This window comes from Amborella trichopoda, chromosome 12 (genome assembly GCF_054954075.1).
Source record: "Amborella trichopoda isolate Santa Cruz 75 chromosome 12, AtrichopodaSantaCruz75HAP2 v2.0, whole genome shotgun sequence".
Taxonomy (NCBI): Eukaryota; Viridiplantae; Streptophyta; class Magnoliopsida; order Amborellales; family Amborellaceae; genus Amborella; species Amborella trichopoda.
Window position 1 is genome coordinate 7,400,467 of NC_142347.1, and position 18,522 is coordinate 7,418,988.

Consider the following 18,522-nt stretch of genomic DNA (forward strand, 5'->3'; position numbering starts at 1 on the left):
ATTGGAATAGGAGAAATAATGAAAAAAAACGGAAAGTCAAGGAAAAATGTTTGAAACCATACATTTTACTTTTTCAGGGCATGCTTTTCAAAACGAAAAAGTCTATGATGTAAACCTTATATTACAAAAATAAGATATATTTAAAAAATCCACTAGAAAAGTTTGTTTCAATGTTCGAAAACCCTCCGATTTGTATATGAGATATATGGATATTTGATTGCAAGTTTTAAAATTAGTGTCATGTAACACATTGTTCAAATTACTTATTTTTTATTATTTTTAAATCTGATCGATCTGCACTATTTTTAAAATTTAAATTTTTATAATTAATGATGGAAATATATTTCAGACCATGAACGTAGTTTTCGAAACTAGAATTATATATTCTCGGAGGATTTGGAGTTCCGCATTACTTTGATTATTTAAGATTGACGCCTTATATAAATTGTACCGTTTCCAAAATAGTAGCTGCTATTTCTGATATCTTGAAATTAATGGACATTATTTAGTGTTGTTTTTGCAGTCATCTCTGCTTTTTTTTATTTTCAACGAATATTTTATTAAAATAATTTGGAACCCGATATCAAAGCATGAGACTGTTTTTTAGCTGCCCTTTATTAAAAGGAAAATTGTTCTATGAGTCATCAAGTGCAAGAGCCCGCTGACATACAAATGTCCATCCTAAATATGAATGTCATCTAAAAGTATATTGTCCATAAATATGATATGTACGGTGGATAAAAAAATACAAAAAATATATTTTTAATTTTAAAAGTTTATTTTTGTTTTCACATTTATTATCATCTTAGCTTAGACGATGAATCTACAAAAATAAAATTAGAAAAAAAACATCTAAAATTTTTTTTAATGGGGGGAACACATGTTTACATATGAGTCGGCCGACTTATAGAAACCCATGCTTCTTAGCAAAAGGGGCATTTTCCCATCCAACCTTCATATAGCAGAGAGAGTTGGGGGTGTTGGCCACATAATGGCTGTTATTTTTTCTCTTTCGTTTTATTTGAACCATTTTTTTTTTAGTTCAGTAGTAGGAATGGACCTTGAGATACAGTATTATTTGACATCCCCCTCAAGCCCAACTCATTCCTTTTTCTCTTTTTTTTTAAGTTCTAGATACATTTTCCTCAAATAAAAATGACTCAACTTAACTTGAATATCTTATAGGATGTTTTTTGTTTTTCTAAAAAAAAAAGAATAAGAATATCTTATTATAGTTTCAAAAACCATTACAAAAATAAAGGCCATTTTAGGCATTTCCTGAATTTGCTCCAACGAATACTAAGGCCAACACTTATCCACAATTTTTTTACATAAAAAGGTTAAACTTAGCTCACAAAACGTTAAGGGCAACATACGCCAAACACTACTAAAAAAAGAAAAAAAAAAAAGAAAAATATCGGCTATATTTGTCTGATGCGAAAAGTCATCTTTTAAATGTGACAGGGAATATGACATTAAGTCAAATCCATTTTACATATGATTTTGAGGGAGGTGTATTCTATGCTCCTATGGGAGCAGTACTGTACATCTACTCCCTCACTCAAAATACCTATTTAGGAAGGCTTTTTTAGTCTTAAATTTTGTGAACCACGTATTACTAGATGATTTTTTTTATAAAGAAAATTGTGGATTTTGAGCTTCTTGACACTTTGATGTAGCGATTCTAGCCCATAAAATTTGGTCCCTGTTCAATCTTGAGACATTAATTCTTTTCTTCAGGTTCGTAGAGAGTTTATTTCCAAAAAAACAAATTGTGGCATGATCATCCTTGATATCAAAAAGTATGGTAGTATACTCCCGCGAAATCTTTTGGCAATTTGACGGTTATATCATCCATCATGGTGGTTCATATGTCGTTTTATTGACAATGGGTGATATTGTCAACTTATTTTTTTTAAAAAAATGACCATTTGACTTATTGTGAGGCTATTATTTTTTTAAAATGTGAGCTCAACTGTGAAATCCATTAATAAGTCTCCAAACAAACTAGTGAAATCCATTAATAAGTCTCCAAACAAACTAGCATGAATCATGTTTTCTTTAGACATGAAGCACGACCAATTATACGGTATATGTACCTGCGGTTCTTAGCTATTTGATCTGAATGGATGATTGTGATAACTTAAGTCCATGTGACTAGTTATCATCCTAATATTTGTGATCTTAATTGGATATCTAAAATATTTGATTTTTATGTATTTTTTAACAAATCATTTGGAGATGCAACTTGGGTGTCCTCTTCATTGTGGCGCGCCTACAAAAACAGGAAAATATAGTATTTGATATTTAAATTTGTTTTTTAACAAGTCGTTTGGAGATGCAACTTGGGTGTCATCTTCATTGTGGTGCACTACAAAAGCAATGAAAATATATTTCTAATAAGAAGAAATGACAAAAAAAGTGCCCTTGGAACTTGTAGGCATATATCATTTTATTTGATTAGAAAAAAATTAAAAATCATATATATATATATATATATATATATTGATTGATGTACTCCTACAAAAAAAAAACACACTTTATATTTCATGTCAAGATGATATATAAAAAAAAATAATACACAAAACTGTGTTAGACGTGGCATTATAACAAAAACTATTCTAATCGTTCATTTATATTAGACAGCTGAGAATAACACTCAATAATATTTTACATGTGGGTGGCACTATGTATACATCTTTCCATTTCCTTAACCCAGATGAATAAGAAAAGGACCTTGGGGGCAATCAGATTCTTAATGTGGGCATCAAGGAAAAAAGCGATACACTCATTTAGAATTAAAGCAAAAAAGATTGAAATTAAAGAAAGTGCTGGTGCACCAATTCAAATGCAGTATTCTTCAAGAATCTTTCTCATAGAGGAACTTTGCGCAATTTTAAAAGTTGATATTATCAACCACGTTGATCATGAATTTAGTAAAAAGGAAAAAGGATTTCAGCCCTAAAATGGACTATTTTAAACTTGATTTTGGACCTTTGGTTTTAAATCTTGACATAAATTTGAATTATTTATTATTTATTGGATTATGATAAAAACAAAAATGCGTTTAGAATGACTTAAAATATATTTAAATTCCAATTACATCGAGAGTCAAATTTTGGGAAAGGAGCTGCATTTGAATAGAACAAAACTTTTTTCAAGCCAAAAAGGTTGATTATCGTAACACACTTGAAATATAAACTACTCCCATATTTCACCTATTTATCGAAAAGTGATTAAGATATAACTATTATATTCCATCCTTTGGGAGAATTTTTAAAGGGAATGTCAATAAAGAGATGGTCTATCTTTTGTAAATGGAGGTAATAATTATTCCTATGTTTAAAATTTTAAAATGAGTAGTTGTAAGAGTGTCATTGATTAGACACATAGTTTTAAAAAAAAAAATTTATCAGACTTCGTGACTCACCCCTTGCCATCTATGTACAAAAGATAAAAGGTCTATTTCTAGACAACCATATTTTTAAATTATACTTGAGAAATGGTTGAAATGCTTAATAGTTCACTTATAGTTTTTTGGCATGCATATAAGGAAAAGGGAAATATATTAGAAGGGATTGAACCACTAAAAAGGATAGAAGATTGCAATTTATATTTGAAAGTATGCTTTTAAAATTCAATATAAATAAAGTATATCCTCAAAATTAATTAAAAAAGTCTCAAATTAACCCCTATTTAATGCTGGAAAACCAAAATAGTAATAAGTATTTCGGTAATTTGACTTTCAGTTATCATTATATTAAGGAAAAATTTTGTACAGACCCCTAATTCTCTATCTTATTTCAGAGTAGACCCTCTTATTTTTTTGTCATAAAAAACTCTCAAGTATTTTAATATACCCCTTCATCTCTTCTCTCCTACATTTATTCACTTTTGGCCACAAAAACTAGCCCCAACAAATTATTTTATTTCATCTCAATCCAAAAGCTTTGTTAACCCTATTTTGTACTTTTTGTAAACTCTCTCTCACTCTTGTGCACACACGTGCGCACACACAATTTAAACACAATCGAATTCTTCTTCTTTTTTATTTTTTGACAAAATCAACACATAATTGAAAAAGTACAAAATAGGATTTAAAAAGTTTTTGGATTGAGATGAAATAAAATAATATGTTGGGGCTAGTTTTTGTGGCTAAAAGTGAATAAACCTGGGAAAGAAGAGATGAGGGGGTACGATGAAATACTTGACGGTTTTTTAATGCCACTTGAAAGAAAAATAAAAGGAGGGTCTACCGTGAAATAAGATAGAGAATGAGAGATCTGTACGAAATTTTCCCTTATATTAAAGCCTCTTTAGAAATAAAACTATCAAAGTACTTTTAATTATTCATATTTCTAAACATCAATTAGGGGCAATTTATAAATTTTTAATATTTTTTGAGTACTTCCTTATTGACATAAAAATTAAAGAAGCACACTCTCAAATGTAAATTGTAATCTTTTGATTCAACCCCATCCAAATTGGGTTTAGGCTTGGGTCCATGTATTGGATTGAGAGGGTGAGGTCCTCCCCGGCTTAGGCCAGGTTTATGTCCAGGTCCGAAATGACCCGATCGGATTAGGTTGAGGTTGGGGGTAGGGGACTAGGTTGATCCCACTTTCCACAAAATATACAAAAAAATATAACACATGTATGCTAAATCATATAATTTTTTTATTATTTTCGAGTCCGAGTCCAAATCGTTTATATCCAAAACTAGACCCGACCCGACCCGACCCCGTTGCCGGCCATTTGTTTTATATATATATATATATATATATATATATATATTACCAATGGAAAATTGCAAAAGAGAGGTTTCTCGGGATATGTTGGGTGGGCGGTCGCTTCAAAACAGAACCAGCGGCTCTCTCTCTCACATTCGACCTTTTAATTTATTATCTCGTTTTTCAATACTTTCATTTACTATATTCAAACTTGGCCACGTCACCAACATTCCTGACCTTTTATGTAGAGGGCACCGCTAAATATGGCCTCTAATTCTTTGTCGGACCACCGCCAAACTATTATCAAAAGGCGCCCCTCAATTCCCGCAAATAATTGTGCTTATGATTCCCATACATACCCTCATCTTTAATCTATATCAGGTAATTTCAATAATATTAGTGGAATGTATTACTTACCAAGCTGCAACAACTATTTAGAGGAATAATATTTTTTTTTTTAAAAAAAAAAAATTTATTTAAATATGTAAAAAGTAATTGGTTCTTGCATGTTGGATCGTATTTGTGCAATATGCGGTCCAAAGGTATAACACATCCATCTTAAAGATAGATGCAAATAGGTGGTCTATATAAAAACAATTGAAACTAACAGTCCAAATGTTTTTTTTAATATAATTATTGTTTCTATTTTTTTTTTTTTTCATATTAATGATTTCCATATTAAAGATTATATATTCTCTAAAAATTAAAATCAAATTATATAAAAATATATATTTATTGCCCAAGCCCGCATTTGTATATATGCTGGCTTGGCCACATACTAACTGCGTCCATATATAAATATAGGGATAGTGAGAAGAGATATATGATTTATAGTCTGACTGATGTATAGTCCTCGATAAAACAGAATGGGAACAATATTTACATTGTCGACTTCAAATAGTTGGAATAAGGTTCAAATGATGATAAGTTATCAAATATATATCACTTGTTAATTAGATTAAAACACACCTATAAAATATTAAATATTTTCTTAGATACATTTTCACAAATTTTTTTTATTTTTTTAGAAGTCAGCTAACATTGTTTATGCCCAGGGTCCTTTTTGTGGAAAATGACTATTTGGTGTGTGAGGAATCTAGTCCCTTTCATATTAGGAGAATTTTGATTAGGTGGGTCCTTTTCATGTTAGGCCATTAGGGGTGTTTTTCTCAATTAGGGTATCTTTCATGTGGTTTATACATTATGGTAAAAAAGGGTATTTGGTCACCTGCCAAAGCCTAAAGGTTTTTCATGCTAAGGGTATTTTAGTCATTGGGGACAAAAAGTGCACCGACAGGGGTTGGTAAGGTGGTGAGCAGACCGACTGATGTGAACGTACGATGCATCGCTACAAAAGTTGGAGTGAGTGGTGCTTTGGTGTGGTGTATGACTTAAATTCGAAATTTGTAGGTTCCAAGTAATATGATTGCTAGGGGTGTGGGGTTTGGTAATAGGGCATGGCAGGAATAAAACATGCAGTCAAGCCTACAAGGCTATGCGAATGGTTTGATATTTTTTGATCTATCTCATATTTTATATATATATATATATATGAATGATATTATAGGACTCTTTTCCAACCATGTGTGTAGAATTTTAAAGGGTCATCATTAAATTTGTTATGGATCTACAGAAAAGTCAAATCTCACACCTATATGATAGCTTTACTAGAAATCTGTGCTAACTTAGCTTTACTAGAAATCTGTGCCAACTTTATTAGTGATCACTTAGAGTTCTACACACATGGGTGGGGGAGGGTCTTATTGGATATATATATATACATATATATAGTTTTGTTAAGTTACATTGATGGTGTATACCTTTATTATATTGAGCATTTTTTGACACTTAGATACCCTATCTTACAGTGCAATAACTTTCTATTTACAAGTATTTTAAGTATCTAGTCAATGGTAAAATAAAAATTCATAATAGAAACAAAAACATTTATTAACAATAGTTGATAATCACATCACAGAGTGTGTGATATCACCCGCAAGATACATTAATTATTTTTTAACTACTAATAGAATGTCACCATTTTTATAGAAATATCCATTCTACCTTTCTAAATGACAAAAAAATGCCCCTACTTGAAGAATTTTGTATTACAATTCAAATGCATCTATATGTCAAAAAATGTTGAAGACTTTAAAAGTATACACCACCAAGTGGTGTAGCTTAACAGACTTCATTTAGGAAAAGGTTGATGCTAGCTCACTAGCTAACAATTATAATGTTGGCCAACAGTCAAAATTGAATTTGAGGCCATCTAATGGTCAGGATTATATTTTGTATTTGATATCTTATTTTTTCTATAAATCCAAATCACTTGAAATTTTGAGAGTCTATTATTTAAAAATAGGAGAATTTAAAAAATATAAAAAAATAATATGTAAAAAATAAATTGACCAAAATATCTTCGAAACATTTCAAGGATATTTTGGTTAATTTATATTTTACAAATTACTTTTTTAATAGGTGTGCCTTGATAAGAAGAATGAACGTCTAAAATTTCAAGTAATTTAGATTTGTAGAAAAAAAAATGAAAATTCAAATACGAAATGAGAGCGTGATTATCAAATTGATGTAGATTCAATCTGGGCCATTGGCTAACACTGTAGTTGTTATCCCATATCATTGGCTAACACTGTAACTGTTATCCCATATCATTGGCTAACACTGTAGCTGTTCGTCCATGGGCTAACACCAGCCTTTCCCAGATATATAGGTGCAGTTTGTATAGAGCCAAGGCTCTAAACAATCAAAGTGGAGCGCACCTTCAAATAGTGTTGAGAAATGTGGTTTCAATATGAAGTCTTTGTGATAACCTTAAAATATATTTCGTAATAATAAAATTTAAAGCTTAAAAAATAGTGTAGATTGAGTAGATATATGAAACTTGAAAATCATGAAAATTAACGGTCAAAAAATGCATTACAAGATGCAGTATTTCCAAAGCTTAAAATCCATTCTCTTTTCATTCCCATGCATCTTGATGTCGAGATGATCAATTTGAGGATATTTGGGCATCAAAACAACCTCTCCTAGTGGAATTTTTGAGGTGGGTTTTAATTTGATTGTTTATACACACACACATATCCTTGAAGCTTTACAAGGATATTTTGATCATTTTTTTAAGTAAAATATTTTTTGAATATTTTTCAAATATTCATCTATTTTTGATGAACAAACTCCTAAAATTTCAAGTGATTTGGATTTGTAGAAAAAAAAAAAATTTAAATTCAAACATACCAGGCATCCATGATAATCAGATTAGCCCAGATTCAATTTGGGCCGTTGGCACATTTAGTTTATCTAAGCTAGGCTGCGTACTTTATATATATATATATATATATATATATATATATATATATATATATATATATATATATATATATATTTGGAGCGTGCGTACATCTTAGTGAGGTGCACCTAATAAACATATGAAAAAATAATTCACAAAAAAGGACCAAAATACCCCCGATACTTTTCGGGGGTATTTTGGTCAATTTTTATTCAAGTAAAATATTTTTTTGATTTTTTTATAGATTCACCTATTTTTTATAAACACACGCTCCAAATGTCAGATCATTCCAATTTGTAGAAAAAAAAAATGAAAAACACTATCCGACAATCGTGATTATGCGATGAACTTTGGACGGTGATGAGGGTAGGCGAAATCACTATTTATTTTACCTATAGGCGTTTTATAGTGTCATATATATATTTTTTTGATGAACACACACTCCAAATGTCAGATCATTCCGATTTGTAGAAACAAAATGAAAAAATGAAACACGACCGGACAATCGTGATCGTGCGATGAACTTTGGACGGTGATGAGGGTAGGCGAAATCATTGTTCATTTTCACCTATAAGCATTTTATAGTGCCTTATTCACCTATAGGAAAAAATGAACAGTGATTTCGCCTACCCTCATCACCATCCAAAGTTCATCGCACAGTCACGATTGTGCGGTAGTGTCTCATTTTTCATTTTTTTCTACAAATCGAAATGATCTAACATTTGGAGTGTGTGTTCATAAAAAATAGGCAAATCTACAAAAAATATTTTACATGAATATATATATATATATAGGAAGACACTACAAAATGCCTATAGGTGAAAATGAACTGTGATTTCGCCTACTCTCATCACCGTCCAAAGTTCATCGTACGGTCACAATTGTCCGATAGTGCTTTATTTTTCATTTTTTTTATACAAATAAGAATGATCTGACTTTTGAAGCGTTTGTTCGTAAAAAGTAGGTGAATCTACAAAAACTATCAAACAAATATTTTACATGAAATAAATTGACCAAACTATCCCTAAAAAGTTTTATGGGTATTTTGATCATTTTTTCATGAATTATTATTTTTTTATTTTTATTAAGTGCACTTCACTAAAATGTAAACACGCTCCAAATTTCAAGTCATTCTGATTTTTAGAAAAAAAATGAAAAATAAAACACTATCGGACAATCGTGACTGTGCGATGAACCTTGGACGGTGGTGAGAGTAGGTGAAATAACTGTTCATTTTCGCCTATAGGCGTTGGGAAGACTTTTATATATATATATATATATCAAAAGATGGCCTTAACATGGTTTTTGAAGATTGTTACATTATATTAAATAGAACTATTGCATGACATCTCTCTCTCTTGTGAAATCTATGTTAGGCCATTTGTTTGACCTCAATTTTTAAATATATACTTTGTTTATTCAAATAAAAAATTACAAAAAGTCAAAATTTGAAAATATATTCTAATAAATATTTTTTAGCCCAATTAACATAGGTCATCCATTTTGGTAATATGCTTATATCTAAGCCTTAAAAGAAATTTTGCCTTTTCGAATTTTTTTAGATGACTTTGTTATCATTGGATAAAAACTTATTTTGAGTTCCTAAAGATTTAGACTTTATAATTCACCAAATGGATGCTCTAGTCTTATTACTGGAGGGAGCTCATTTTGACCATACCTAGGGTGTTAATTGAATTTTACTATTTAAGGATTGATTATTGGAATGAAGAGAGGGTATGTGCAATTTTGGGGGTCATACAAATACCACAAACATGATTTTCTAAAAATACAGTTTTATTACATTATAATGATATGGTGACATAAAAATAAATAGTATTTTCGCTCATAGGCTCGCCACCATTCGATTTTTTTAGACGGTGGGGTAAAATTGCCTGCCATGAATCTACTATATTCGTTGTGATCCTGCCACAGACATAGTAGGTCTGTGGCCATCAATTTTTCATGTTAAACCTCAACGGACCTATTATGTCCATTATGGGAGCGAAAATACTATTCCCTTCACTGATAGGCTGGAAAGTGCTTTTCATATATATAAAGTCAGCCAACCTATTGAATAATATAGGTCTCATGACTCATTTCAAATTGAGGACACCCAACAAAAGCTCCTATGCCATCTTTTTTATATTAAGAAAAAGTATATAAAGAGATTATTTTACTTTTAATACAAGGATATCACAATCAAGTTTGTCTGTCAGATTTTCAATCGGTTGGTTGTAAGTGTGTCATTGATTAAACTCAAACTTTGTGACATGCCCTAAGCCATCCAATTTAACATCTAATAGCTAGGAGTGATTGTGACCTATTTATAACAATGATAAATGATCTCCTCACATAGAATCACATATAGTAATTTTCTTTTCAATATTAATTTTGTTTTTTCTATAGATCATTTAAAACCAAATTTTTGAGGAGACGTGCACCAAACTAAGGCCCACGAAACAAAAAGAATCATATGCAAAAGAATAATGACAAAAGTCCCCCCACCCATGTTTATGAATGTTGGCTGCCTAAAATGGGCAATATCGCCGTTCCGTGGAAATTTGTGGATATCATGGCTGAAATTCTCTACAAGCTCAGGAGGAGGTCATTGACCTTGACTCATGCTGCTTTCCACTTGTGTCTTGCCCTTTCCCATCCCTCCCCTTCCCTCTTATTTATGTTCCTTTTCTTTCTTCTATTCTCTCTGATCTTTCTTCTCTCCCTTTCTTTCGGTTTTTTTTTCTCTTTTCTATTGTGTAGCAGAGCATTTTCCGCCTCATTGTAACTTCATAATATCTAATACAATTTCTTAGTTAAACTTGTCAAAAAAAGAAAAGAAAAAGATGATAGAATAAAATTTGAATAAGTTATTACTCTTGAAAATACAAAAGTTAAAAAAAGAAAAAAGAAAAAAAAAAGCAGTGCTATGATAAATAGGGAGCTAAATAGAGACATATGAGTGCTATATAAATATATATATATATATATATATATATATATAATGAAACCATTTACCTTTGATATAAGGTGAGTACAATTAATCTTGATCATTGGAAATGAAATCGGGTGGTTATATTTACTTCATTGAACAAGCACGAAGTTTAAAAGAATTTTTCTTGATATTTGTGATACACCTAAACTATCAAATTTCACATCAGATGGTTATAACTAAATGTGACCTCTTTGTACAAAAAGTAAATAGTTTCTAAAAATAAATTCTAAATGAAAGTTGAATAAAATGTTTACGTGCCTGCACCAAATTACAAATTTCTAGTGTAAAAAGAATTCCTACAGTGGTCTATGCAACAGCCCTCTAATATTCCCATTTTCTCCAATAGAAATATATAAAAGGAAAAACTTCGTATGAACGAGTTTGTCCTTTAATACAGCATACACACATGCACAAAAAATTGTCCGAGGGCTCCTACTCTTAACTACAGATCTAGATCGTTTTCATATGTGACTGCACCATCTACAAACTTAACAACTTTATATCATGTTAAACGCTTATATAAGGTTACAACCTTATAAGGTGTATCTCAAAAATCCTCCAGAAGAGAGTACTTCGATATTGGAGAATGGTAATGAATAAAAAACAAAAGAATCAAGTCCCCTTCTCTTTAGCAGGAGAAGGGCAAAAGCGGATCACGCACAAGCTGAAAAGGAAGTAAGAAATAACAAGAGGAAAAAAAAACAACAAATTCAGTAACCCCATCTGAAACTGAAGCAAGAGGCAGGACAAATTTCCCTAAGAACGAATACAAAAATGAATCAATCTCCACCATCATCCGTTCACTGACATGAAGATGATCCATAGCTCGTGCTTGAGATGATCCATAACTGTTGCTTTATACACAACGGTGGAAATCTGAGAGAGCAACACAGAGTGGAACCTCCAATGCCTAGGGAAAGCCAAGCCACAAATGGAGATTGGGGCTCTATACTTTTTGGTGCAGCATAAGGTATCATATGTCTCCCAAGTAAGTTGCAAACAAATCCTAAAAACCGTGAAAAATGGAAAATAGTGGTTTAAGGGAGAGCCAGAAACACGTGAATGATCATTACGGAGCACAATCATGAAGGAGGAGGAATCTGTCAGGGGTGGTAATGGGGCTGGGCCTGCCGTGGCCCTAACCTAGCTTTGGTCTCTAAAGGGCCGCAGCTGAGCAGGGCCTGCTTTGGCCCTTGCCCGGGCCACGTTTCTAATGGGTTGGCCTTGACCAGGCCAAAGAGGCCTTGGCCCAAGCTCCATGTAGGCTGGGCTATAAAAAACAAGAATAGATCAAGAAAAAAGAAAAAAGAGGGTGGGGCCTGGCCATCCCTGCCATGGCCCTGGCTAGACAGGCCCTCAAGGCCTAGTGGCCCAATCCTCGGGCCACATTTTGTGGCCTAGGCCTTAGTTTTTTTGGACGGGGCTGGGCCGGGCCAGGCCACTGGCCCATTACCACCTTTAAAATATTTATTCACTACATCTCACAAGAAAAGTCAAAATCTCATAAGTAGGAAGAAAAAGAAGAAGAAGAAAGGGCAATAAAAAAGTTGTCTACACACGAAATCAGTAACTTCAATACCCCTTTGTCGAAGGATTGTAATTTTGGACAGCGTGAGAGATGCCCTAGAAATTGCTGGCCAAATACCAAGAAGTCCGAAAATCTTGTAAGCAGTTCACACATCCCTTTGAAAACAAAGAATAAATGTTGGACAGCCAAAGAAAATGAGAAGCAACCACAAAGACAAAACAAAGACAATGAAAGAACTGACATAATGGAAATGAGAGAGAGAGAGAGAGAGAGATCACATAATGGAATTTTTTAAGAGTAGAGCGAATGGAAAGCTTATTAAGAGTAGAGCGAATGGAAAGAATGGTTCTGAAATTTTCTGGTGATGGAGACCAGTAACCATTGTTTTCAAGAAATAGAAGCCTCTATTGTGGAAAGAGCCAAAAAAAAACATCGCACTTGCATTATGAATAATAGATACACAGAGAAGCAATTATAGGAAGAAAAAAAACGGGCATCACAGATGTAAATACAAACATACCTGAAGTGAACAGAGAAATTTTTTTTATATAAAGACTATTGCTTTCGAGGGCTCTCCTCATTTCCCTTTGCTTTCCCTCTTATCATATCACTGAAATTTCCCCTCATAATCCTTCTAAATCTTGTATCCTCTGCTGGAGACTGAGTGGAAGCAAGGGGATCAGGCAGCTCACCATTCTCTCTCTGCCCTTGAAGACCGCTCTCGCCTGTCTCTCTCTTCCCCAACAGGCCACTCTCCGTTGTTTCTCTCCTTCCCAATAGGCCACTCTCTCCAAACAAGCTGCTCACTGATGTGATACCAAGGTGAGCACCCATGACCTTACTAATGGTATCTAATGTTCCCCCAGACCTTTCTTTGAGTATATTCTCAAGTGCTTCTTTGTGTGCAGGGTCGAGCGCATCTGGGTCCTTCAACAAGTTCTGAATGGCTGGTAAGAGGTACTCTTTCACACTGGTTGCTGGGAGGTCTGCAAAATGGCATACCAATTGTCATTCTAAGTTAGGCCACATGTTGGGGAGAGAGAGAGAGAGAGAGAGAGAGAGAGAGAGGGGTATGACGCTTAAGGTAGGAAAGAACTGTGAAGGACTTTCCAATGTGCCGCATGATTCTGGTGGATGAAAATGCAACAAGGATTAAGACAACTAACGAAGTGGAATTCCTACTTTGTGCTTCTTATTCTTTGCTTGTTCAATTAGAAATCACCAGAAGTATTTTATCAAAAATAAGCTTTTTTTTCCAATTTATTATTTTCTTTATTTCAAAACCGAGAAGACTAGAAGAGTTTAACAGTACTCAAAAGTGAACACTTGCACCAATTATATTCAATAAACCGCTAAGAAGAAACATTTTGTGCAAGTTGAAACATGCCATTAATGAAGTGCTCACGATAATTTCGTAAAGATGTGGGGCATCGACATGTCATTACGTTCTCAGGGTTCAAAGTTATGACTACATCTAATTGTTTGGATATGTTCACTGAATTGAACATATGTAGGCATGCAAGCAGAAAATTAACAAGATAAAACGAATTTGTAGAAGTCAGTGTTTGATTGCACGAATAAAACGAATTTGTAGAAGTCAGTGTTTGATTGCAGGAATCAGCCACAGCCCGAGTCGAGCAGTTACCAGCTAGGCAGAAAAATTTTAAAAAATAAAAAAATCTAAAAAAAAATAGGAAATATATGTTTAAAGTGTGATTAAACAAAACACATCTAAATGAGATTAAAAAATTAGTAAAAGAGTGGATTTTGAAATAATCAATTTATGACCACGGGATTCTCAAAATAATATAAAAAAGATGGGAAAATGTAAAAATAAATATTCATGGTCAAAATACTTTCCAATCTTTGCCAAAATGATAGAACACATAAACAAACATGTCACAAATAGATTTCTTATTTTTATTTTTTTTTGAATTTGTTTTTAAGATCCCGGAGTTGGACACCCAACTTGGGGTGTCCGAGCAGACTTGCCCAATTAGTAGAATACCGGCAGAAGTCATGGGAGAGAAGAAAATACTAAAACAACTAGTCCTGACTTGGTACGGGATTTCTTTAGAGCGTGAGAGATTCGAGTTTCCATCTATGTTATTGCCTTATAGGCCAATACCAAGTTTACCAATGTGAGCGACTCTACCACCTCAAGAAGTTCAAAGTTACGCCTTGTTCTAAAGCCTATCTGCAGAAAAATGAAAAAAAATCAAATAAAATGGAAAAAGTAAAAGACATGGCGGAAAAGAGTCTAAGAAGGATGAGAACCGTAAACTTTCCCTTAACTTGTCCAAAGCATAGGTAAAGGAGGTGGGTTGCATTAGGTATGCAGCCAATGTAATCCATGAACTTCAGAGGGATGCACTGGAACGTAAAGGTTTTAAAATTTGCTGGACAAAGACAGAGTATATGGAATGCAAGTTTAGTAAAAGAGCACACTTTTGATAGTTAAGATTGATGGTCAAGAAATACCAAAAAGAGCGTATTTTCGATATCTTGGGTCGATAATCTAAGAAATTGGAGAGATTGAGGAAGATGTCACACATAGATTTATAGTTAGGTGGACGAAATGGAGACGTACAACTGGAGTTTTATGTGATCGCCGCATATCAATGAAGCCGAAGGGAAGTTCTATAGGACAGTTGTGAGACCATAGTTACTTTATGCAGTTGAATGTTGGGCAGTCAAGAAATAATATACCCATAGGATGAGTTTAATTGAGATGGATGAGTGGCAAGTTAAGAAAAGATAGAATTTGAAATGAATACATTCGGAAAAACTAAGATGTGGCTCCAATAGGTGATAAGATGAGAGAAAGTAGACATGGGTGGGTGGGCATGTAGTACAACATTTGTTAAGAGATGCGAGTTGATTCAATTAGAAGGCTAAGAAAGGGAACTGGGTAGGCCCAAAGGGATATGGTTAGAAGTAATGAGAAAAGATATGGGGACTTATGGCCTTACTAAGTAATGTATGGCTCTTGATAGAAAGCAGAACGTTGGACTGGGATTTGCGTAGCCGACACTAAATAGTTGAGAAAAGGATATGATGATGATGATGACATCATGGCTGAAAAGTGTTTGATTGCACATCCTTTGATTCCAGAAAGGATAAATTTCCCTTGCAGTCTCTCTTTCTCTCTCTCTCACACACACACATATACAGATACACACAAAGGAAGTGTGGGTAGGGGTGGCATCGGGTTGGTCCGGGTCCATGTAAATGGACCCGGCAGGTTGGGCCTAGGTCCAAATGACTTGGATCCGACCTGGGTCGGGTTACGGTCCAACATGGACATTATCAAGTCAGGTTAGGGTCAATCCAAACCTGGCCCGACCCAGCATTAAATAGATATAAAATATTATACAATGTCAAAAATAATTATTTTACTGTTTTTTTTTATAATAAATTTTTAGACCAAGGTCTAGTTGGGGTTTGGGTCCAAATATTCGGTCAATCAGAATGGAAGTTTAAGAAGGCATTTATCCTCGTCAAGTCCTTTCTTTTGAAATCAGAAGCCAGGGATCAATTCCTATGACTTGTATTGATAAAAATTTCTCTCCATGAGAAATTGAGCAAAAAGCTATTGAATTGGCCTATTTCTTGCGCGCACCAATTGAAAGTGTTTTGAACCAAGGAATGGATACTTTCTTGGCATGGGTAGGAAACCCAAGATTTGTTTTTAATACAAATGACCCGGACCTAACCGGATCCAGGTTGGATTCAAGTCATTTGGACTCGGACGGACCCGCCCGTTGCCATCCCTAAGTGTGGGGAACATGTATACCATAAATTTGCACACAAATCATTTTGTAGATCGTCAAGTGAGTCTAGATTATAAGCAAATGAAATGTTGTTGTAGTAGTAGTAGTTAGAATAACAACAACAATAATAATAGAAAAAAAAAGGACAAGAAAAGAAAAACAGAGGCCACACAAAAAAGGAACACCTGATTGATGACCCAAAAAATAAACCTATAGCCCTGCCGAGAGCAAATTAAATGCCCCCAAACCACAAATATTGTATTTAATATACTAACGAACATGAAATGCGGTTACCAAAGAAAGGCTTTGCACTATGATTATACATTCCATGCCAATTTCCCTAGCTTTGAAAAATACTATGTGCATGACAAAAGCATATTAAGTTATAACCTATTGACATTCCAAAGATAATTATCATAAAAGAATCTCACTCTCCATGTCCACCATGATATTACTCCCTGGTTTTAAAAATGGCCTCCCAGGACCGGTTCCTACGCGCCCGCCCAAGTAGGCTAGGTGGGCACTTAGGAACTAGGCTGTTTTTGAAAGGAAAAAAACTGCATATAAGGGCATTTTGGGTCTTTTGGACCCTTGAGAAGGGGGAAAGGGTGTTTTGGGGTACTCTGTACTATAGTTATTGGAACTATCCACCCTAGGTAGAGATTTCACTTCGGAATCTCGATTTCTTATTTTCGTGAAGGGTAGAGATTCTAGTTCAAAATTGAGATTCTGTATTTTCGTGAAGGAATTTCCATAGATCCCGATTCCTGGAAGTTAGGAATCATGATTCCACATTTTTTGGACCTCGTTTCGATGCCTTTAGAATATAGATTCCATCTCACCAAATTTTGCAATTCATAAGTGCACAAGAATGTGACTCAACCAATATGGGACCTCACTTCCAATTTTAAGGAATAGCGACTAGAGATATTTGGAATCTAGATCCATAACATCAAAATTTTTGCCCGAATTTTATTGAATACACTGTAATTTTTAAACATTATTTGAAAAATTATGTTACCAATGACCAGCCATACTTTAAAAGATGGCTTTAAGACTAGCCATGCTTTATGAGACGGAATATGGGTGGTCAAGAAATAACATATCCATAGAATGAGTTTAGTTGAGATGCGAATAAATAGATGAGTGGAAAGACAAGGATAGAATCCAAAATAATAATTTGAGGGAACTTAGGGGTAGCTCCAATAGGTGATGAAATGAGGGAAAATAGACTTAAATGGTTTGGTCATGTATAACGTCGACCTAGAACAACACCGGTTAAGAGGGTTGATTTGTTTCAAGCGGAAGGTTCTAAAAGGGCAAGGAGCAAAGGACATGGTGTTGTGAATAACCAAGTTAATATCTATCTCTTTCTATATTTAAATTCATAAGGACATTTTTGTCATTTATCTTTCTTTAGGGGCAATTTTGTAATTCATATATTATTATTAAAATATAGTATTTTAGTGGGTGTGGGTGCCTAAGAGGACACTAGCATGGCTCTGTTATCCTCTCCTTTCTCATTTATCTCTCCAACTTTCTCTCTCTTCCCAGATCTTGACCTTTCTTATATTTTTTAATTACCAACATACTAACATCTTGTATTTTAACTTGACATTAGGGCAGGAGCTTTTGCGATATACTTTGAAACTCTAATAATGTGATCTAACTGCGCAAATAGCCATATGATCATAAAACTAAATTTGAAAAATCAAGTATGGGGAAAAAATCGTATCAGTTGCGGTTCCTTCTTTCTATGAATTTTTTTTGTGACGTGTGGTTCGAGAAACCAGATCTGAAAAATGATGGTGGCCCAAACCCTGGATTTAGTTTGTGTGGATGGAAAAACTCAGATCGGAAAAATTGATGTGGTGTATTAAACCCTAATTGTCATGATCACTATCCATCTGGATCAGAAACTCAAATCTAAAAAATTAGTGCGGTGTGTCAAACCTTAATTTTCATGGACACTCCCTATCTAGGTCGAGTTTGTGATGTCGACTAAAAGTACCGCCGATGCAGCTACACTTTGCACATGAATAGTGCACATCGAGCGATTTGTGTTATGCATGGTGCACAATACACAAGACTGAGTAGTAAGTGCACTTATGTAGTGCTCCGTGCACATGTGTTTTGGGGAACGTAATTGCACGGTGCATGGGTGCACAACGCTCATCATCAACGCCTACACT

General features: G+C 33.8%; 1 protein-coding gene across 5 annotated transcripts in view; it reads right to left on the reverse strand.

Moving 5' to 3' along the window:
• Nucleotides 1-11,510: 11,510 nt before the first annotated feature.
• Nucleotides 11,511-18,522, reverse strand: part of LOC18433604 (HEAT repeat-containing protein) — a 31,642-nt gene continuing 24,630 nt past the window's right edge. For 2 of the 5 annotated variants that reach the window (XM_088853356.1, XM_088853352.1), the window contains one exon: nt 12,894-13,543. In XM_088853356.1, coding sequence (XP_088709482.1) covers nt 13,113-13,543 — 431 coding nt within the window. In that variant the 3' untranslated portion in view covers nt 12,894-13,112. Of the gene's footprint in view, nt 12,713-12,893; nt 13,544-18,522 lie in introns of those variants that run through there. The other 3 variants (XM_088853355.1, XM_088853353.1, XM_088853354.1) reach the window with 3 other exon arrangements.